The sequence below is a fragment of the Mytilus edulis genome, chromosome 4 (assembly GCF_963676685.1).
Source record: "Mytilus edulis chromosome 4, xbMytEdul2.2, whole genome shotgun sequence".
Lineage (NCBI taxonomy): Eukaryota > Metazoa > Mollusca > Bivalvia > Mytilida > Mytilidae > Mytilus > Mytilus edulis.
Window position 1 is genome coordinate 5,004,212 of NC_092347.1, and position 23,529 is coordinate 5,027,740.

At 30.8% G+C, this 23,529-nt stretch overlaps 2 protein-coding genes across 5 annotated transcripts in view; both read right to left on the reverse strand.

Annotated features, from left to right (window-relative positions):
* Positions 1 to 23,529, reverse strand: part of LOC139518784 (uncharacterized) — a 310,064-nt gene that overhangs the window by 105,748 nt on the left and 180,787 nt on the right. The gene's annotated exons all lie outside the window — the stretch shown is intronic.
* LOC139518789 (uncharacterized) lies at positions 6,680 to 23,473 on the reverse strand. Its single transcript, XM_071310349.1, has 20 exons — positions 23,325 to 23,473; positions 22,443 to 22,478; positions 22,020 to 22,096; positions 21,612 to 21,658; positions 20,998 to 21,343; positions 19,797 to 19,855; positions 19,186 to 19,260; positions 18,816 to 18,947; positions 16,895 to 17,017; positions 16,571 to 16,642; positions 15,784 to 15,914; positions 13,951 to 14,043; positions 13,225 to 13,311; positions 11,578 to 11,682; positions 10,963 to 11,149; positions 8,812 to 8,955; positions 8,293 to 8,378; positions 7,786 to 7,856; positions 7,464 to 7,606; positions 6,680 to 7,292 (listed from the first exon to the last, which is right to left on the reverse strand). The coding sequence occupies exons 2-20, from the start codon at positions 22,464 to 22,466 to the stop codon at positions 7,288 to 7,290; spliced, it is 2,007 nt and encodes a 668-aa protein (XP_071166450.1). The 5' UTR covers positions 22,467 to 22,478; positions 23,325 to 23,473; the 3' UTR covers positions 6,680 to 7,287.

A 23,529-nucleotide genomic window follows, 5' to 3' on the forward strand; every position in this document is an offset into this window, starting at 1 on the left:
GAATCATTACAAATAATTTATAATGGTATTTATAATTCATTCAAAAAGACATATAATTAATAAATGGATTTAAAAAAATCTTTTTTGAAAAGTTAAAACTAAAAAAGAACCAACATTTAGAAACCTTTAATATTTACTTATATACTATTTAGCAACCTAATAAGCAATTCAATGTCGTTCATATTTCCCATGTGATTGATTTTACAACACACATACAAAACGACTAAAAGCATATACCATCTGAATGAAGTGTAAATATCACAATAATAGCACACACTAGACACTAGTTGTTGATAACATAGATACAGTGATTGGTCTGAATTGAAACATTATAGATAAATTTTGTGTAAACTGGTTCCTTTTCATTATGTTTTGAATATTTTAACGTTATTTCATTTGGCATTCATCGTCAATCAGTTAATGGACTTGTATTATGTGTGGTACGCATTCTGAAACCAAAGCAGAATTGCTTTTGCTACAAATGTACAATATATAATTATGTCAAGTTTGCAATGTATCATGTAAGCTGTTCATAGCCGTGTTCGTCTAGTCGTTGGTACCGAAAGAAATAACTGTGATATTTACAGTGCAAAGTTCAAGCCTAGTACCCGGAATGATTGTTTTATGTTATGTTTTTCTGTACCAAAATACTGTTTTTAATCTTAGAGGTATCTATATTTCATTTTTACTTTAAAGTTGATGATTTGATTTCTGGTTTTACCATAAAAGAAGTAGTTTTACAGTCGTAGCTTATCACACTTTATTCACATCACAGTCAGTTAAATGTTGATGTATATTTGGACCATTTATAATCAAACAAAAAAAATCTAAGTGATCATAGTATGAAATCATTATAATCCTAAAACTAAAAGTAAGCATTTGTTATCATGAAAAGGGAAAGGCCTTGTACGTTAAAAGTGATAAGTGTAATGTGTACATGGATGTTTATTTTATAAGGAATTGTACTAATACATAATATCTACAATTCCTTGATTTTATAGTGTTATATATTTTAATCGATAACAAAAAGACATAAATGCAGTTTATTGACGCATTGACAGCTATACGCTATAAGAGTGATATTAAGTTAATAGTTTAAAGTTATGATATTAGTTATCTTAAGTTTACATGTTGATCAATGGATTCTTGAAAAATAATCCACTGTTAGACTGACGTCAGAGAAATGTGTTAATTTCACGCACAAACAGAATGTTGTGGGGATAAACATGTAAGCGGGTTACCATCCCCAAACCTGGGACAGCGGTGTAACAGTACAACATAAGAACGGACTTAAAAAATCAGTTGAAAAAACTCATAAGATGGATACAAATTTAAAAATATATCTTACAGAGTGGACGTGGCCAGGTTCTTGTTTCTAACAACGACAAAAAGAAATTAAGCACAGATTTACTCGCAGTTACTGTCAGGTAGTTCAATGCCAAAAACAAATAGTAAAAAATCATCCGCATGCATCTAAGACTCAATTATTAGTACACATCCGACATCCAACGGATTTAGTGAAAAGACGTCATAAACAATCAGAGAAAAACATGACATTGTGCAATGTTAAGGTACAAATATCGTCAGATCGTAGAATATTTAGTTAACAATATTTTTTAGACCTTTTTATCCCAACATTGTTTTATTGTGCTATGGCCATACTTTGTATTCTTCTTTCTCATTTTGCTTTTGTGCTTTATTTACAGAGTAACAAAATGTCGTTTGGTTTTTTTTCTTGACAGATGTTTTGGTTTTTATAGTGATTAAGATTATAACACAATGATGAATTCTGTATCCCAATTGTAGACATTTTTACTAATTATATGTGTTTGTTTTTCTCACTCATTGTTTTAATATTACAATATATATGTAACACTACCAAACGTTTCCAACCCACAGACGGTACCGATTCCCCAAAACGTGTATATTTCCCCCAATCGTGTCCTTAATATCAAATATCGCCCAAACGTATCTATGGAACGCAGGAAGCACATTGATAGATAATCACAATTTATCGGGGATAATGATCGTTTATCGGTCGACCATTATAGATGTACGGCGTAAAGTATACTTTACAGTTGATCATCATAAATGATCTAATTAATGTGACTCGCGCGCAGACTCGCTCGCTGCATTAACAGTCGATAAGGTGAATTGTTTCGACAATGATAGTTAATCTCGACCAAGTGAATTAAATTCGAGTTGTAAATTCGATAATTTTAAATAAAATCGGAAATGCTTGCCAATTGTAAAATCGATTTGATTGGCGGTCAACCTTTTTCTACTTTTGCTTTGCGAATTGACAAAACCGACAACACTTCAAGAGACAGGGGCGTAGCTACCCGGAGGCACGACAGCACGTGCATCCACGTCGTTTTCACACACACAAAAAAGCAGAAGAGAGAGAGATGAGTTGGTCAATCGGAATCGGAGACTTTTGGTGTCTTTTCCGTCTATCCCGGATATTAGTTTGACAACCTAGTTACAAGTGTTGATGAAGCTGTTCATTCAGAAAAAGATCGTAGCTCCGAAGTTGCGTGCACATTGATTCGGCATGCAAAAAAAGAAATGGCAAAATAAAAATTTATAAATTGAATGTTAAAGGAAACAACTATGTTGTCACTTTTTTTAATTGATGAAATATCATTAAATAACGACATTTGGTTTCAAAATAATTGGTTTTTTTTTTGGAGATGACAAAATCGGAAGGTTACTTGTATCTTTTACAAGATTTTTACTTTTGAATGTGTAATACTCTGTCTAAGATATGTAGTTTTGCATGGAGCACATTTTACAGTGTACAGTTCATCAGTTTGGAATGAGGTGTTCCAATCGGCATTAGAATTATCAGATCCCTTCGATATCGTTGAAAATATGCCGAGGCGATGTGGTTGACAGACTACCGGAGCCAATCACCCTGCAACCACGCCAAAACAGTATTGGAAAGTCTCATTATTTTTTGCGTTCATAGACCATATGATAAGGCAACTGGAGAGTGGGGTCGCGTCAAGTTATCAGAAAATCGCTTCTTTGTGCTGTATCTGCTTCATCGTGTTGTAGGAAATATCACAAACGAACAAATCTCAATATTGTCTGAAACATACGAAACTGACCTAGCATGTAATTTTGACGAATTCAATTGGGAGGTCGCTCGATGCCGAACACGTACGCTGGTTTATAACATCTCGCGAGTGCTACCATGCCATGATGGCCCTGAGATCTATCAGTCACGGTACTACGTATGTAATTGAAAACAAATGTACGATCAACAATGAGCAACGAAAGTTACATAGCATTACTGCATATTCATCGGGATTTCAGTGTGAATGTTGACAAAGTAATAGAGAAGTTTGTTTCTGCCCAGACCCGAAGAGCAGATTTTGGACAATTTTGAATAAATTCTGTATCACAAATATGTGTTGTTTATGTATTACTATATTCAGAAGATTTACAGTTTTCCATTCATAAATTTTTTTCTACATATAGCTCCTCTTTTAACCGTCCTATGACCGAAAACCCAAAAAAAAAAATTTGCTGCATAATAGGGTCCCAAATTTTTTTCTAGCTACGCCCCTGAGAGAGTGGATGGAGTTTAATTCCTTAAAACAATAGTTACTCTTTCTAAAACATGTTGTGTTGATGGAAGTCCATGGAAGTTAATTCCTTAAAACAAAAGTTACTCTTTCTAAAACATGTTCTGTTTTCTCTATCGTTTACATGTAGTAAAATACTTTTTTTCTCATATACATTTTTACATGTATATTTGTATTTTTTTTCTAAAAGGTTTGATTTTTACAGGTAAATGTACTTACAGGTGACTTGATTATCACAGATTTACCTGGTATATTGCTAAAGGTGTCAGAAGTTAAATTTCTATAACAACTGGCCCCAATAAACGTTGACATAACAGGGAAAAAGGTATTGTAATAAAAGTGTTTTTTTAAGAATGTTATCTGATAACTGTTATTCGCCAAAACGTCTCAACTAATGAATGCCATAACTTACGTTACACGTCTTTAAGTGCTAATACATGTTTGTTTTTGTCCTCAATAAGATAAAAACGTTTACGGCAATTCCTAGATTGGAACACAGATATTTCTCGCTACATTGAAGACCTGTTGGTGACCCTCTGCTGTTGTTTTTTATTTGGTCGGGTTGTTGTCTCTTTGACACATTCCCCATTTCCATTCTCAATTTTATTTATAAGCATTAGTTAATTGAGCATCATAATTGCAAATTTAATCTGTGACATATTAACTAACTGTTGCATGAGAAGTTCATTGTCCACTTGCAAGTATTTCATGTATATAAAAAGCGATCATACAAATAGTTTTAATACAGTTGAATTAATCGTTTACTAAGTGAATTAATTACTATTAAACCCCCATGATGCCTTTTACATTGATCCGAATATTGCACGGCTGTATTTCCGCGGAATCGACAATAACTTTTTGAACGGTTCTGGTATTTTAAAAGCTCTTCAAATCATAAACTGGTGATCAGGTTTTTTTTATTATTAAATTTAAAGACACACAATCCAGAGAAATAGCGTCCAGTGCCAAATATTTCATGCATTATGTGAACGACAGCATGCCGTTAAAAATAAATACTGTACAAAGGTTTTATTATCATGACGTGAATTTAGGAATGGGCCTAACTTTTTACTGTTATTCGGGATTAACAACATTAGTTCAGATTCTAATCTAAAAAAATTAAGAACCAGTAAAAAACGTTTTTTCCATGGCTTCAGTAAAAAAACTACTTCAATCTCAGTTATGTAATAAAGGCCGTTTAAAAAAGTTGCGGAAATTTAAAAAAAATGTTACCTTCCGAAATACAACTAATGGCACCATGAAAGAATTGTTAGAAACGTTTCAATATACAGAGAAAGGGACATCCTCCTGACACGAAGTATCTAATTTAATATGTACAATTTAACTGAGAGTTGCTGCATACAATACCTCCGACATGGCTGAACGGATACCCCACTTAAACCCAGTTTGTACTGCAGGTTTAAAAAAGACCGAAAGTACTTGATTTTAATTTTTAATAAAATAATAAAATGAGTATACGTTAATAGAATAGAAATAATCAAATAACGACACGAGTGATCGTTCAGTAAAAGAAAGAAAAAACAATAAGCTTGATAGGGACACTTTTCCGAGATTTGGTAATATGGAGTTTTAAAAAAAATGGACGTTTGGGTGATTATAGCCATGACACACATTTGCGCCCTTTTACATTAAGATTTTTTTTTGTAGTTCAGTGACGTCAGGTGGACACGTTTTTTGGATATTGGACCCGTTCGGTGGGATGGACACGTTTCTGAGTGTGACATATATGATAGTTTTTATATAAATGATCAGAACATCAGAAGCACCTAAATACTGCTTTGTATAAACATATCGGTTTATTGACTGAATATGTTTGATATTGTAATATATTGTATTTAAAATACATGTACCAAGTTGAACTTCCATACACGTGAAAAGTTTAACAAGCTTTTAACCCAGCAATACCCACGTAATAAAACAAAGAAGTAGGTCCGCTAAGGGCCGATTTTTGCCTCAAATTTTAGATTAATACGATGAAAGACATTTTTTAACACTGAAGTGTTACCTCGGTCGATTCAATTATTTTATGTGAAAAATGTGAACTGATTTAATCATTTCAGACGCTCATAGTCAAGCTTAAATACGAAAAATCTTCCATATATGCCATATAATATGTCACTTTTCTGATGGGTTTTGTCAAAAATGAAAGTGGCCGCATCCGTGTTCACTCTCAACCTTTATATATATATTATGTACTATCATGAAATACAACTTGCATTTAAATATTAAGAATGAACACAAATGCGGCCACTTCCATTTAAAACGGAAACAGTCTAAAATTTAACTTATGTGCTAAATTATGAAGATTTCAGTAATTAAGCATGATTTAAGGATGCTAGTACCCGTTAAATGTGCATTGTATTTTCAAAAGCAGCCCATATTTATGTAACAGACGTATTCTTCTTTCCATTAAAAAGCTAAATGTATACATATTAACAATTTTGTAAAACCCTTTTTTTGAAGGGGGGGGCAAAAAGGGGGCTTCCTGAACCTACTTCTTTGCCTAAAATATAATTTAACAGGCACTTGTTAGTATCAACTTCGATAGCGTCGTTATTATAATGGAAATCCTGTCGATATAATTTATTTTACCTGTACCAGTAGATTTGGTAGTATCCGGATACCATTACAAAGTTTTGAAATACTAAGTCATCGTTAATGCTAATCTAGAAGTGGTAATATATTCATAGATGTCAAATTTTCTCTAATGTAAGCTTATTAATCATTATAAGTTCTTAAGATATTGATTTATTTCTACACGGTAATACATACTTCATTAAAAAATGTTGTTCTTCGTAATATAAAAATAAGATTTCTTTTTGTTTATCGTAATATTTGAATTAAAATAGTAATTAGCACATTATGCTTATTATACCTTTTATAAACTAAATTGTTAAGCAAAATTAATTTTCAAGCATCATGGTCATATCTATGAGAAGCATTCACACTTAACATAGTACTAGTGTTTAGAAAGTATAAGCTGCCAAGTTCATTCAAAATGTTCAAACCGGAATGAAAACTATCTCAAATCGAATTGTTATCATTATAATAATTTTTTCAGTTGATAATGTTAAAACGTACTTTATTACGCGTTAAACAAAATAAACTAGTGTCGTTTAAGTACATTTTATATGTAATATGTTTGTTTATATAATCAATTATCACAGTTACCAGTCTTATTATTTTAAAACGTCAACACCGAAGTGCTGACTACTGGGCTGATAATACCCTCGGAGACAAAACTGCATGTCCTTACAGCTAAAACTAACTTTTACGTTTTTTGTATCTTTTAATTCAGTTTTACTTTTTTTTACCTGTGAACAAAAACTAAAAATATCTTATTACATAATTATAGACATTGAATTAGAATTTTTTTCCATGATAACTCGCTTTATGGTATTGTTGAATTCCAGTTACTACATCACCGAAAACATGCTGTGCTGAAAATATTTTCGGTTATCAAGGAGTTGTCAGTTTCTATTCAACTTGAACGTCTAAATTGGAAGCTGCCACATTTTTATTTGAATATTTGATACTTGTTTGGAGAAACATACAAGTTCCATTGAAGTCAAGTACATTTGCATCCTGGACATCCTTTATTTTTGTCCTAAAGCAATTCTTTGTTTCATGCCAAAGATTACCAAAAGTTTGTTGTCATTCATGAAGCAATTCTTTAATCTGGAAAATAAAAGAAAGTTGCAAAGTAAAATAGTACAACGTCCTGCTAATAAATAAACAATCATTGTTAAATACATGCAGAGATATTTTATTTTTGGATGAAACCTTTTTTGTTTACATATAAACGCAAACATTTTATTTTCCCCGGAATTCAGACGGTTTCTACCTTACCTAATATGTCGGAGTATGTAACTACACAGTCCAATGGTTCATCACTTCTTGTGCCCAAATTGTGATGCTCCTGTTGTCTGGCAAAGCTATGTTTACTTGGCTTTATGTATCGTCTTGGGTTCTCATTGTTTACAAAATCATCGCTGCAAGTAATAAAACATAAGAAATGGTAAAAAAAGGCCACTTTGTTAAAATAAGATATAAAAAAACCCGATCATTATGGACTATCTAAATGTGTCTCTAAAATATTCGATCAACTTGATATTACTTGTATAGGTTGTTCTAACTTATTCTGTCATTATGTGAATATTAAAATACTTACAACAATACCACTTCAAAAAGTCCATCATATCCTATTTTGAAAATGCCTTTATTTGTTCCGTCCCATCTGACCTTTACAAATTAAATTTTTGTATAAATGTAATTGTTTCATAACCAATTAAATAGTGTGGCATGACAATAACATTTTGCAGTACTTACAGGTCTAAGTACAAATGTAAACATTGTGCAATTTTTGCTGCTGTTGTTATGATTACTACATTTTGCATTGCGGTGTAAAGTCTGTTTCAATTCCCACAATATTTTGTGCTAGTACCAGATTTCTAGATATTGTATTGTTTGATTTTGAGTGTGTTTCTGTTATTTGGTGCTGAATGGTGTTGTCTGTTAAACTGTCCATTGTTTTTTTTTTGTTATTCTTTGTTTGATGTTTTGATTTCTAGTTTCTAAACATATTTATAACATTTGGACATCGGTACTCTACTTTTTCCTCTAATATCAATAATCAAATGTTTGTTATTTAAATAACTAATTAATGAACAGAACTTACTACCACTTTGCTTTTATCTTTCACTTCAAGTACAGTTCCCAATGAACCCTTACCTCCGTCAAAATATTCATACCTCCAATCGGGACCTGTTTGTCATTAACATATCAACTATTATAGATTTATATCAAAATGTATACTTTATTTGATTTTTTTCGTTGAGTATAAGTAGCTTGAGCAAAGTAAATGGACCGTTTGAATGGTTTTACACTAGTAATATTTTGGGGCCCTTTATAGCTTGTTTGGTGGGATCCAAGGCTCCGTGTCAAAGACCGTACCTAGACCTATAATGCTTTACTTTTATAAATTGTGACTTGGATGGCGAGTTGTTTCATTGGCACTCATACCACAGCTTCCTATATCCATTAAGTTTTTGCGTATAAGATTAAATTAAATTAACTGCTGAAAATGTTCTTTTCTGTAGTTTTCATCAAACAATGAACTAAAAATCATAGGTTTTTCTCAATAATGTAATAATGTTATATATTTATAATATTGATGAACCTGTTTAGTAAATTTTACCTCTCACAACCCTACAACCGACTGCTATCATCTCATTAACTAGTATTCTGGCTTCATTCACTTTTCTTATCTGATATATATTTGTACATTCATCAAACACATATCCTAGTCGTTGCCCATGATCCCATTCTATCCATATTCTGCCTAATAAAAAATATTTGAATCGACATAACGTTTGTATAATTAAGAGAAAATAAGCGGGTTTTTATAAATAATTACATAATCAAACTTGAAAATGTTAGTTGTAAATTGATTTGTTTGAGCGTCACTTATGAGATTGTCAATAAAATGTCCTCTATGGTAAGTATGTTATCTTTTGTATTTTTGATTCGTTTTCAAACCTATATTTGATTCGGGATTTCATCTATTTTGATTTGGTTGTTAATTAACAGGTTTTGTCTAGATAATACCTCTTTGGCTGATAAGACTGATACATTTGCTGATATTTGTTAAAAATAGTAAACAAGAAACTAGCTTATCATTAAGGTAGAAGCTAAAAACTATCAATTATTACAAAATCGATATACTCTTGTATGGTAAACATTCTGTCATTACAAGTAATAAGTATAGGAACGGATGTCGCATGAACAGCAAGGACTAAAACTTATTTTTGTGCTTCAAATATTTAAGGAAGCTGGCTTGTCATGTTTTGGAATTTTTGTAAGATTTTCGGAATCCTCTGGTTTCATCCATTTGAATGCCTTGAAAAAATTTGCCCGGTGACCCCCATTTTTCTTTTTGAAAATCTTTTACTTGTATAAGGATTAGCCATCTGTAAAAGTCTTATAAAATTTTAATTACTTTTTAACAGTTTTTGAGAATTTCAACTTGTCAATGATAAAGCTATGAAAAGTCAAGAGAGAATAGTTTCCCGCCAAAATTTCAACGGCTCATATCTCGAAAACAAGCACGGTGACCTATATATTTTTTTTGCTCTTTGGATTTCTCTATTAATTTCCTATCAATATAAACTAGTGTTTTGAAAAGTTAATTACTTTGAAACTGAGAAGCGAACTCCATTAAGTTCGTGTTTTGACTAAATTAAATGTCCATCTTTTTTTTAAAATCTAACTAAGAAGAATGCAATAATTTAGATTTTTCAATTTTAAAATAAAAGGTTTTAAACCAGTTTTAAACCAAACAAAAAAAGTTTAAACCAAAAAACTGATAGGTATTGAATATTGTTGAATTCTAACAGAGCATATTAAACATAAAATGTGCTTTGCGGGCCTTCTTAGAATACCGTTAATCGGAAAATTTTGGCGTCGAGATATTTTGGCGGTTTTCTCTCGAAAGGCATGTGTTTTATTTTGGTGTGTGTAATTTTGGTGCTTTTTCCAATTGTTATGTTTTATTTTGGACGAACAGTAGTGAGCAAGGTCATTCATATTTGTTTTGTTTACCCGTTGATTGACTTTTTCAGACTAGGAACACGACAAAGTAAACTTTAATGAAGGAATCGCATACGGATGCAGTTGCAAGTATTCCGTATATCGGGTTTCAAGGCTGTAAGAACATATGACATAAAATGTTAAACATTAAAATCTCTTTTTAAATAGATTATTTATTTTTTACAACTATCGTATGCGATACAAGTACATATTAATCATCTCTATTGCAATACATTTTAACATATTGACGATCAAGAATTAAAGTTTTAATCCGTATGCCTCTGGCAGTACTTGTTAATTAATTGAAGATAAAGGATTACCAATAACGGCATCTAATCAGCAATAGGCTGGCATATTTTAAATGATATGTGTGAATAAAAATTCATGTTGTGTTTTCTTAACAATTTCCGAAAATTGACAATTAAGTATAAATTATATATGTTATATAGTGTTGTCAAATTACACCAGGTATTTAGTTGCAGATTTAAATTTGCAATGTATAGAATTGTACGAAATATAAGAAAGATATAATAACATAAAATATTTTACCCAATTTACGATATTGTCGTAATGGTATACAATTTTGGCATTTCCATTTTCTATTGTTTGTTTTATTTTCGTGTGTTTAATTTTGGCATTTTCATTGGATGCACCAATAAACCAAAATAAAACTACAACCAAAATAACCCAATTTACGGTACACCTGAGAATTATTTTTGATACCTTGCTAATTCTACACATTAAAAACTACATAAAATACCACAAAGATCTTGTCCAACGACAGTCCCTGGAAGATCTAAATCTTGATCTCTACAAATCCAATCAGGACCACGTCTTACTCTATCTCCTAGTTTTAGTGTATTACACTTTAGTTCCATATATTTTCCTTGCTTGTTTGCATACCTTAAAGGGTTAATAAAATCAGGCACCATATCGAGACAGTCATCCTAAAAAATAAATATTTGCTAGTTTTTATTATTGAGCACGCTCTGGTGGTTGATTGTTAAATACTTACACACACATATCAGTTTTGTTGCATCAGATGGGTATTTCGACATTTCTAATGTTTCTTCAAAGAAACTTAAACATCCATATCAAAGTACGAACAGTAAAGAGCTTATCAAACCAATAAGTATTCGAGGTAAGTTTGAATAGTAAGTCGTAACTCACATAACATATTTAAACAACATTTTTTTAAAGGAATATTCAAAACAAACAACCCATTGCCAAGATTAAAGTTTGAAGCTAAATACCCTTCCCTCCCCTAAAAGTAATGTTGTTTAGACCAGTTTGTACTCCACTAATGAAGATTTGTTTGAAGGAAACGTTAGTTACTTGATTGAGATTCTTTTTAAATGAGTGTGTCTTGTCTTACATATCTATCACTGAAATTATGTTTGTCCGCTAACAGTCTTCTGACAACTTCTCTGCTGTGATTGTTGGAATATCTAATTTCTGATGCAATGTCCATTGCTATTTTCTGTGAAGAGGAAAAAATGTTTAAATCAACATCGTTAAATAAAGATATAAATTGCCCCCCCCCCCCAAATAAAAGAAACAAAAAGAAACAAAAAGAGACAAACCAAAAGACACAAGACTTAAAATACAGATCTGAGAGTAAAACCATATAAATCAAAGACAATTATTGTCTAGATTTGAAAACCACATGAACGTACACAGTAAAATTTAGGTCAAGGTTTGAGGCCTTTTTAACATTCTGGATATGATTTTTTTCTTGTAACTGTAAGATTTATTTTATTGTAAGAGTATTTTTGATATTGTCGCGAACATATTATACATCTTTTTTAAACCTATCATACACAATAGTTAACGGAGTTATTGCCTTTCAGACACTTGAATTTATAAATTAATTGGATAAAGCGTAGTACTGGTTTATTTTTTTATAACATAGGATCTTTAATTACATAGAAAGACTACAAGTGTACAAATGTAATTGAAAGTGTCAATTTTATCTTCTTAATTGTGAACTTTCCATATCTATGTAGCAATATTCCAGTAGAGCATGCATACGTATTATATATCTCCCAATTGATGCGATATTCCTTTTTTTTTCTATCATGATTTCCTTGATAGAGGGTTGATGCTCACAAGGAAGCTATTAAACCAAGAGTTACAAATGGTGAAGTTGAAATCATTCCTTCATAAATTTTACGGACGCCATCACGAGTTGGTTAACGATTATGGTATAACTGTTTTACAAATGATATCGGATAAGTTCATTATGTCGTTATTATAATCCCCCTTACCATTTCGCGAATGTGACCTACCGACGTAGACTATTGACCGGATTTGTATTAACATGAGCAATACGACGGGTGCCAAATGATGAACCGGATCTACTTACCCTTCAGGAGCACCTGAGATCATCCCCATTTTTTAAAGGTATTCGTGTTGCCTATAGCTAGTCTTTAGTTTTCTATGTTGTCTCATATGTATTATTGTTTTTTTGTAGCCATGGCTTTGTCAGTCAACTTTCGATCTATGAGTTTGACTGTCGCCCTGGTATCTAAAGAAACTTATCATATAACGACGAAAGTAATATTGTCAAATCGTTTGGTAATTGTCTCCATTTTCTCTAAAGAAAAATGTCACATATTTTCTAACCAAATGAAATATATGCGACCAATCGTGTCTTTTTCAAATCAGTTAAACGTTATTTTTAAGATGAAATTAACAGTTACATTTTTTAATTTTAGGTTAAAATTACCTTTTTTTTTCTATTAAAAAAGTACGGTAGCATTAGTTTTTTGAAATCCGTGTAAATTGGTCATCCAAGAGTCATTTTATAACAGAAATAACAGATTTTATTCCTGATTGCATACTATATTTAAATCAGTCATACATATTTATTTTAAAGATAATTGAGTTTTTAAACCAAATGTTTAGAATGTTACTTTGTTGTGAAAAAAAAAATTGCAAGTATAGATGCATCCCCAATTTGTAAAATATAGTCACAAATTTCAAAATCGGATTAAAAAACGTTCCTACAAATCATTCATACCAGAACTTTTGACATCAGAGTCAATCGAATTATTTCATCATCTGGTATAATCTTCCCATTCGTCGTCCTAACAGCCTTTTCCAAAGTCTGTAAAATGTAAACTTGTGCAATTATCAATAATAAGGAAAAAAAATGAAACGGGTACTCAATCTGGAAAACAAATTTCTTCGGAAACATAGGAGTGTATATTAAGGCATACACGTCCTTTATATTAAGATAGAAAACGTTTTTTGTGTATGTTGCCGTTTATAGGCGACTATACGGCCTGGGGTTTTCTCATTGTTGTTTACTGTATGGGTGCCTATATTAGCTTACATCCACTTAATTTGAACTTTGACGGATAGTTGTCTCACTGCAATCATACCATATTTCCATATTTTTAGATTATAAAAAAATTCTCCAAAAACTAGGGATTACATCTGTTAGATAATTTAAACAAAATCTAATTTGTTTTTAATTATTTAACAAAATTAACGATTTGCTTATTAAAAACATAACTACTTCTACAAAAAGTTTTCAGATAATAATGCATACAGCAATACTAAAAGTTCGTTATCATATCACACGATGAATTGTCATTTCGTATCTAAAAGTATATAGACAACAGTCTACTATTGAAGAATACATTGAAATAATTGTTGTGGCTTACTTGCTGTCTATTCAATTTTAACCATTACTAGTATACTATTTAGTGCATATATAGAAACAACTATTAAATATACTAACAATGTTATGATAATTTCCCCCAACAGGTACATAGAATATCTTTGTAGTTGTACAAGCTATCATCTTCATCACGCCATTGACGTCAGGTTTTACCTTTAAAACACAATTAATAAATAAAATATTAAAATAGGAGGTTTATATTAGTCTGAATCTGTTCCCTTGGCAAATTTAAGCACTATTATTAAACACTCACTATCATAGTCAGATATCTTTTACAGAATGAGTAAGATTTTGACTTGTTGATATTCCCAACTATCCGAACAACATTTAAAAATAATAAAAGTATTTAAGGACAATAATTTTAAAAATCTACTGACGAATTCAAGCACTTAAAGTCCAAAAGAGTCCATTATTTAACAGTTTCAATAATTGGCATATAACTTGATCCTGCGGCGGGTTTCTATGGTTTTAAATATATAATGTATCTCCTTTAATTATTCAGAGACGGAACCCCCCAAAAAATGCTAAAAGGGTCAAAATAATTTAATTGAAATCTCAAAGTTATTAAAAAATCAACAATGTAACCCCCAAATTTGCGTTCTTTTTTTTTTTGTGATCATATATGAGTTTGTGTCACTAATACAGCTACGTAAAACGCAAAACGGGATGGTCTATTCAGGATCGGGTTAATTTAACAACGATGGGTAAATTATATTTCCTTTTCCGGTACCTTTTCCTGTATGTAGCTACTTAGGTTGATTATGATATTGCTGTTGTGTTTTGTATATGCGACGTTTTGTATTTCTTATAACTTGACTTTGTACTTTAAAAGACCCAGTCATTATGATATTGTTCTATTTTATGTCATTATGATATATTTCTATAATGAATTACAAAATACGTTGAACCAGAAACGTCAAAATTATTCAATCGCGTAGTGGAATGAACTATATTCTTATAAATTCTATATAACTTTTGGACTATTTTAAATCTCGGTCTATTTCTGAAATTAATTCTTACATACTTCTGATTTTTTAACCCTGTATGCTAACATTGCCTATGTGATGTTTTAAAATTGTTTGTATATACATTGAACGAAAAATATATGTGACGTATAAAATTTTCTGACGTCAGACACGCAAATCAATGAATGTGTTTGTAGATGTTTTTGTGTTCTGTTAAATTGTTCTTTTTACAATTGGTACACAATGATTACTGATGTACCCATATTTTTAATATTTTATTTATTATGTCTGATTAGTTCACGCATCATTGTAAATATAACGGAATTTGAAGAGACTGTCATCAAAGTGAGAGGGTTAGCGCTATAAAACTAGGTTTAATCCACCATTTTCTACATTTAAAAATGCCTGTACCAAGTCAGGAATATGACAGTTCTTGTACATTCGTTTTTAATGTGTTTTGTTATTTGATTTTGCCATGTGATTATGGACTTTCCGATTGGATTTTCCTCTGAGTTCAGTATTTTTGTGATTTTACATTTTAGCATAACTTATATTTCACACGACGAACTGAATATTAAACAACCAAATACAAGCGCCTTAACATAACTTTAAAGGAAAAATGACTCAAAAATCTTCTTAAGTTCGGAATTGAGTAGCTATTTCATTCATCTGACGACTATCAAATCCCCTGAAATTTATTCCTCTGCAAGCTTACAATTAACCGAGGAATTCCAAATATAGAAATAAATGTCAGTATGCACTATAGCACTACAAAAAGATTATTAACAAAGAACGTTTGAGAATTGAGTTATTTGGATTTGAAAAATATATAAAGAACGTACTTTCAGACAGTATACTATATAGGTCTTAAACTATCTTTATCGAAAATGACGGCATATAAATACAACTTTTACATATATTTACGTACACGTAAATTTCCGAATGTCCTAACAAGATTCTCGTCCAAATCTACTGATGGCATGTTTTGTTCTGACGATCCATTCGTGAAAACAATAATATGCGGCTGTAAAGCTGTATCATACATGTAACCTACACCACCTAATTGTATAAAAAAAAGATCACTGGCGTCTTCAGATTATCTTTTGTTGTTTCAGTTAATATCTGATTATAAAAACTGAATTGCTATTTATCTTTGTTTATCCTATGTTTTATATTTTCAGAGGTTTAAACTTAAGCTTTAACCTGATAAAAACTACCACGGGAAGAATATGGCGTACGCTCTGAAGCTCCATGCTTTGTTTAATATTTAATATATAGGTCGTACAGCTGCTATGGACTAATATTGTCTTGGAGGTACCGTCTGATTGATAACCATTTGTTGTTGGTATGATTCATGTGATATGTTTCTTAAAAAACAATTTCAATAAAATAATGTACTTAGTAATTGCTTGCATATATTAATAGAAAACTTGAAGTCGGGCGGTTTCATGTTCATATTGTAGGTATTTTGGTTTAACAACTCCTCAGCTCAGTAATCAATAGTTCTGCTAGTGCTATATCAATCAACAAGGTTGCTATTTGACAAGTGACAAATTCATCAATATTTGAATGATTCGAATATTGGTCAGACGATTGCCCTGTCGCATTTTTATCTTGATGTTTGTTCAATCGAATTGGTTTCACTCCCGTTTGTGTTCTTTTAACCATGACCTTCAAGACTTTTTCTAATTTAGTATTATTTTAAATTTACATACATGATACAACACCAGCCAACCCCATCAGAAGTCCTCCAATGATGTGTGCATCCCCTTCTGGCTTTAATTTATCTTTAAAAAATACAACAAATATTTCTATATGACACATATATGCTCAATTCTTAAAAAATGCTTAAGGGAAATATTACTTAATGTCTTGTAGTATTGTTTGACTTGCAAAAAGAACTAATAAATCAAGATTTCAAAACAACATTTGATTTACATTTTTAACTTATTATTATAATGAAAAAATAAAAATACTATTTTGTAATAATCACAATTTTCACCTAACACAATAGCTGCTTTTAAGATATTACATTGTACCTAACAATTCTAAAACCAAGTCATAATCATTAGTTGCTTCTTGGATAAGTCTGTTTTGTCGTCCAAAAATAGCGATACCTATTCCGTTATCAATATTTGTGCGTTCAAATTGTTGTTTGATGCCTGTAAATATAAGGAGGTACATGTTGATGAGCATTTTAACTTTATATAGCCTACATTTTAATATTAAACGCAATATTCAATGTTAACTACGAAAGAAACCATAAAACTCATCTTACTCCTATAGATAATATACTTAATTGAGTGTAAGTTTAGTTACCACTGTGATCATTCTTTTAAAATATTCTCGTTAGCGTGAAATTGTTTCGTTAATTTTTCAACTATATCTATACTGATGGCCTCACTCTTACTTTGAGATGACGACGAACAACTAAATCGCTGACAAATTTCTTTTGGCTTTGCAAAGTGAGTATGGTAATTTTGTGTTTTTAAAATAGAATTAAAAAAAAATCATGTTAGATAACATGCTTTTAATTCTGTGGCAACATAGATGATATATACATTTATGGAAAATGGACCAAGGAACCAATGTACTGTTGATTATGATGATCTACAAATAAAATACTACATTTTATATATATCCTTGTTTTTTCTAACTCGTTTTCAAGTAAAATCACTATTTAGAATTAACGAATTTATATTGTGTTGGAAATATTCTGTTATATTTGACGTCATCTCTCAGAATTAAGAGATAACTGTATTGTATTCGAAGCTTTGCGGATGCAAATTGGTAGTTTAACTGTAGAAAATTGAGTTTACCTAGCGAAGCGTAGCAAAATCATTAAATTCTTGTCATAATGTCGATTTCCAATAAACGAAAATTTTGTGAAAGGATATTATCTTCTTTGAAATATAAACAAGGGGACATCTTAGGTCTGGTTTTGTGGTGTCAGACGTCAACACCGTGCATTTCCTGGTTATTGTACTCCTTAGGAAATAATAAATATGACAGAAAGGAGATTTGTGTGTGCAAAAAGTCAGTATGTTTGCTTATTATTGGAGAAAATACATTCCGGAATTCAAAATGTCAGATTCCTATATACAGACACATAGATAGAAAATGAAAAGTTTTCGCTGTTTGTAATCCAATCAGAAAGACTGATGGAAAAAGATTGCATTAGAATTTAGATAAATATAACCACCGGAACTAGATTCTTCGATATGGACACAGATAGAACCATTACAAACTAGAATCAATGACAGACAGACATGACTATATTAACTTTCCAATTGCCACGTTCCAATCTCGAAACTGTACAAAGCCGATCCTGATTGTACGGCGTGTATTCGGAATGTCAACGAGTATTCGGAAGCACCTAGCATTAAATACAAAACAGATGCTATATACTCTTTTTTCTGTAAGGATTTTGTCTTCTTCATTTTATTAAATGTCTTTTCTTGATAATGCACCATTGACTTCGTTTTTGTTGTTGTCGTGTTTTCTGTGCAATTTCAAAATGTTAATGATGTATCATTTGGTTTGACTTTTCAATCAGCTCTATTCAAATGATGTTGATCATATTATCTATCTACATGTGTACTTAATTGGTACAGGTAGTATTCGAGCTATTAGCTATGGTATATAATTGCAAGAATAGTTTTCTAGTCCAGTACAATAACTTAGGGAGTTCGTATAACGATCAGTAGCGTAGAGGGTATGTTGCTACAGAAAAAAATCAAAGGTTGATTAAGAGAAAACTAATTATCGCAAATACTGAAAACAAGCTAGGGCATTTACAACTTTCTATGACGTGTTGGTTTTGCTGAGTGTGGAAGTTCATACTGTGACCTTAAACTCTAGATCGTTTGGTCATTGGCATTTATGTTATATCTACTTATTTTCGTATTTAGTACTTCATCTGCTGATTAAGATTTTGTTTTACCTACAATCTACACTTACCGTTAACATAATCTATTGCGGTCGATTTCAGTTTTTGAAAATATCCTGCCATACGTTCAGAAGTATCTAACACCAATATAACATCTAACGATCCTCCAATTTTCACCAGTCCTGAATTCATTCTTGCAGAAGCTGAAAACATTGGTATCGACAATGACTAAAAAAGGAAGTGTTATTGTTGAAATATTAAACATGTTATATATTAATTACTCAGCCTCCTTCTATTTTCTATTTATTTTTTTTCACATGAAATATGAAATATAAAATATGGAATTAATTTCCTGAATTGAAACAGCGATACATAGAAGTAAACAAAATTATGCAAAAATTCAAAGGATTGAATATTTAAAACATTCAATTAAAAACTTACCATGCGCTATTACCAGGTTTGTGTACTCTATCCATTCCTTGATTGTTCTTGGCTGATCAATATAAAAAAGCCCACCTTTGCAAGGTATCAATATTATTGTCAATTTTATCATAATTATTATTTTTAGCAAAGTTATGTATCTTGCAGAATATGAAAGGGTAGTGGTTATAACGAGTAATTTCCCAAGAACAATAAATATATTCAACGACTCATTCAGCGCCATGGCTGTAGCTAAATATATCAATCCTGTCTATCTCTGCTTATCTTTCTTGTGGCATTTAAATTTGTTTCTCTTTGATTCAATTTTACCATACAGCTCTCCATTTAACAAATGTCATTTTTATCTTATTCAATATAATTTTGGTTTCATTGTATCACAATGTATATTACCTATTTAATTAAAATCGTCTGGACATGTATATAGGCTTTTTAATATGTTGATAAACAATCAATCTTAGAATCTTAGAATCTCATTTAAATATTTTATATCCTTCATGCATATTCAAATCATACAGATAAGTCTTTTTGATATGCTTAAATCTTAATTCTACTATTTTCCAATTTTCTGTATAACTAGTCTTTAATACGATAGCAACTATAAATTTACATACTAGAACATGTAGAACTACTGCCTTCATCTGATGATCTTCTTCTCAGTCGTTTAGGTGTACTGAATTTAGATATATTATAAGAATCATTCTTTGTAATAGAATTATTTTTTATTCATATTGGAAATAGAAATCTGTAAAATTATTGTATCTATTTTTAAATGACTTATGTTGTATGGCTATATAAATATTTTGATATGAGCGTCACTGATGAGTCTTATGTAGACGAAACGCGCGTCTGGCGTACTAAATTATAATCCTGGTACCTTTGATAACTATTTACACCACTGGGTCGATGACACTGCTGGTGGACGTTTCGTCCCCGAGGGTATCACCAGCCCAGTAGTCAACACTTCGGTGTTGACATGAATATCAATAATGTGGTCATTTTTTTTTTATAAATTTCCTGTTAAATTTTTCGAAAAACTAAGGATTTTCTTATTCCAGGCATAGATTTCCTTAGCCGTAATTGTCACCACTTTTTGGAATTTTGGATCCTAAATGCTCTTCAACTTTGTAATTGTTTGGCTTTATAAATATTTTGATATGAGCGTCACTGATAAGTCTTATGTAGACGAAACGCGCGTCTGGCGTACTAAATTATAATCCTGGTACCTTTGATAACTAGTTGCAATCATTCAAATTTACCGAAATGTGGCTGTCAATTTTAATAATTCGTTTTTTCTAAAACTTCCTAATTTGAAACAAGATATTTTTTGTTCAAACCATCGGAACAGATAAACCCCAAAAGGTTTGCATGAAAAATGTAGGTTGACCATGTACAACCTATTTTTTTTTATCTATTATTAATTATGTAAGCATATATCATAGACATAACTTGAAAACCATCATACTAAACCGAAAGTGAAAGTTTGCATTTCATTACCATTTTACATGACAACAGATAGACAAGACTTAACCGGTATATACAATACATGCATATAAAAACTTAAAAGCACAAAGAACAGCAATCCAGATAAACACGTAACCCCTTTTGAATAGATATAGGCATGATATAAGGTGATTCGGAAGGGTAAGTAGGTGTCAAACATGTAGATTTTGCCTGTCGATATAAATTCCAAAATAATATTTCTAAAATAATTAATTAGATTGCATAGAATACTATTGGTAAAGGTATTCTTTAATTAAACTTTTAAAACAGACATAACGTTTCATTCGTATGTATGTATCATGTAATACAAACCTTTCATGTGAAATCATTGACGTTTCTTCAGTTTTAATATTATGCGGAAGAGATTCTTCTATTTTTAGGTCCATAATTATAACGTTATCAATAGTTGTTCCTTTAAAGCATTCTTGGTCATTTCCTAGAGTATTCGATGTGCAGTTTTGACTTGTTTGACTGCTTGAATGTTCATTTGATATAACTTTATATTTTTCACCATTAACTTCCTCACAATTAGCATGATTTCGTACATTTAACCTACTGGTATTGTTCATCAAGCTGGATATATCTTTGGTCAATTCTTCTAACGTGCTTGCGTCCTCCAGAAACTGTGTTTCTACTTTTTGTACATGTTGCTCAAGCTCTTAATATTCAACATATTGTTAACACTTGAATATGTGACTAACACAATGGCAATTGCAACACATTTTTTTTTTAACTCAAACAATATTACATTTACTTAAAATATTTAAAATTTAAAGAAAACTATATTGAAAATGCAAGTGAATACTGTAATTAAAAATTAAAATAACAAATAGAATGATTAGAATTGAATCTGCTGCCATTGGATTAAAATTATGATAAAGAGTGTGATGCCGTTTCAGCATTTTTTAATTTAGCAATATACTTACTTTGAAATTTATTCGATGCAGTAGCTACGTTTAAAGACCATTCCTCGCTAAAATATATGTTAAAACTTGGCTAAACAAAGCATAGTATCTTACTGTATCATATATTCAAAACATATCAGATTTCAAGATTATCTTGCAGTCTTAAACTATTTCACTTAGATGAAATCTAAAGATAAAAAGACATTACACTTTCCTTTTTGTCTTACGATAAAAAAAACCCGACAATTTCCTGAAAAATCAAAAGTTTAGTCTTAATTAATGTACAATAGATATTTAATTAGAATGAAATACTAATGATATTGTTAGTTCTGAAAATGCATTTCATTACCAATCCCTTCTGTATCTACCTATTCATATTTAAGGATAAAGATTCATTTAATAATATAGTAAAGAAAAGCAGATATTCACCGGTTGGATGTCATACGATACGATATTTCTGTGTGAGTTTTATGCAATCCACGAATAGTCTGCTCCATTGCAATAACCTAAAAAAAAGTCAGGATATGAAAACTCACTATAATTTTGGTCACAATTTGTTAACCCTTCAAGTAGAATAAAAATCATCAATACTAATTCTGGGGGTACTGAATTTTATTTTACAACATGTTTGTACAATTAAGATGTATAAATATATGTGGTTTCGTTTAGTCATTTTTATTTTTAACTCCCATTGTGAATATTTTAGTAAAGATAGTTGCATTATTGGCGATGTTGTCTTTAATTGCATAAATATCACATGAATAATCTACAAAAATGAGATAGGGTGCTCACGATGTTGCAATTTTAATCATTTTATCATTGATATAATACAACAGAAAAATATAAGCATACCTCATCCAGGAACCTGTTTCCCATTTCCCCTTTCTCCTATTAAATAATAGACTATTGTCAAATATTCTTTAAAGTTGAATTATTTGGAGAACATGTGAAGCATGATTTGTTTACCCTTCCGGAGAACTTTCAGTTTTGCGTTCCATATACAATTTTGTTTGATTGTATACAATAGAAAAATCAAGGAGAGAAGTATAACAGAACAACATAGGAACACACTACAAAAATTAGTCGGAAAGGGCTTGACTCATCAGATTGATACAAAGCAGAAAATCAACAAACAAAAAACATAGATTGTACGTAGCAGATAATGTATTTATCCAACACAACGAAAGAGACACACTGTATGTATCGACACACTATTTCAGAAGTAAATAAAGAAATACAATGTTTTAAACATAATATTTTAATATAAAGTACTATTATGGAATACAATTTTGCACGAAATTTGTAAAAAATTCTTAATATTGATTCAGTCTACCTATGAATTATGTATGTTGAATTGTCACAATTGTTTGTCAAATATCAGCATATCTTTAAAATTCAAAATTTGATTAATAATCATTCGAGTTGTTTTTCATAGTTTAAGTGATTGAGTGACTGACTGGAAGGTGGTCTAATATATTGTCTATTTGTCTTTTCCTTATCAATGTTTAATATGTTCTGTGCTCGACAATTTGGAAAATATTGATATTCACAATTAGAACTGAGATGACGTTTGTCCATTCTTACAAAAAGTCATGGGAAAGGTATTTTTATGTTTTTTGGATATGCATTTCTCTATTTTTTAATAGCATTATTTATATAGTATATGTATTTTTATATTCTTTTTTACGTCTCAAATTGTTATTGTGTAGTTGGCTTTAAAATCAGAACGCTTACCTTTCAAGTATCTTTAAAGTCAGGATAATGTGTCCAACATTTTGTAAGAACAAACAAATTGAGCGAGTTTAATCTCTGTGACAAATATGGTCATCAGTTTACTTGTTTCAATAAGATCTATTTCGGTGTGTTGTTTGTGTATTATTTCCTTTATTGTTTACCTTCCTTTGATATTGTCATATACCTTTGAGGTTTTCCAATCATG

Excerpts from the sequence above, each read along its gene's own strand:
- LOC139518789 (XM_071310349.1), bottom strand. The coding sequence starts at position 22,466 with ATGGGAAACAGGTTCCTGGATGAG. Across the intron at positions 15,915-16,570 it reads GTTGGCTGGTGTTGTATCAT|GTGGTGTAGGTTACATGTAT; the intron begins GTATGTAAATTT and ends TTATACAATTAG. Across the intron at positions 14,044-15,783 it reads GGACATTCGGAAATTTACGT|GTAAAACCTGACGTCAATGG; the intron begins GTACGTAAATAT and ends TGTGTTTTAAAG.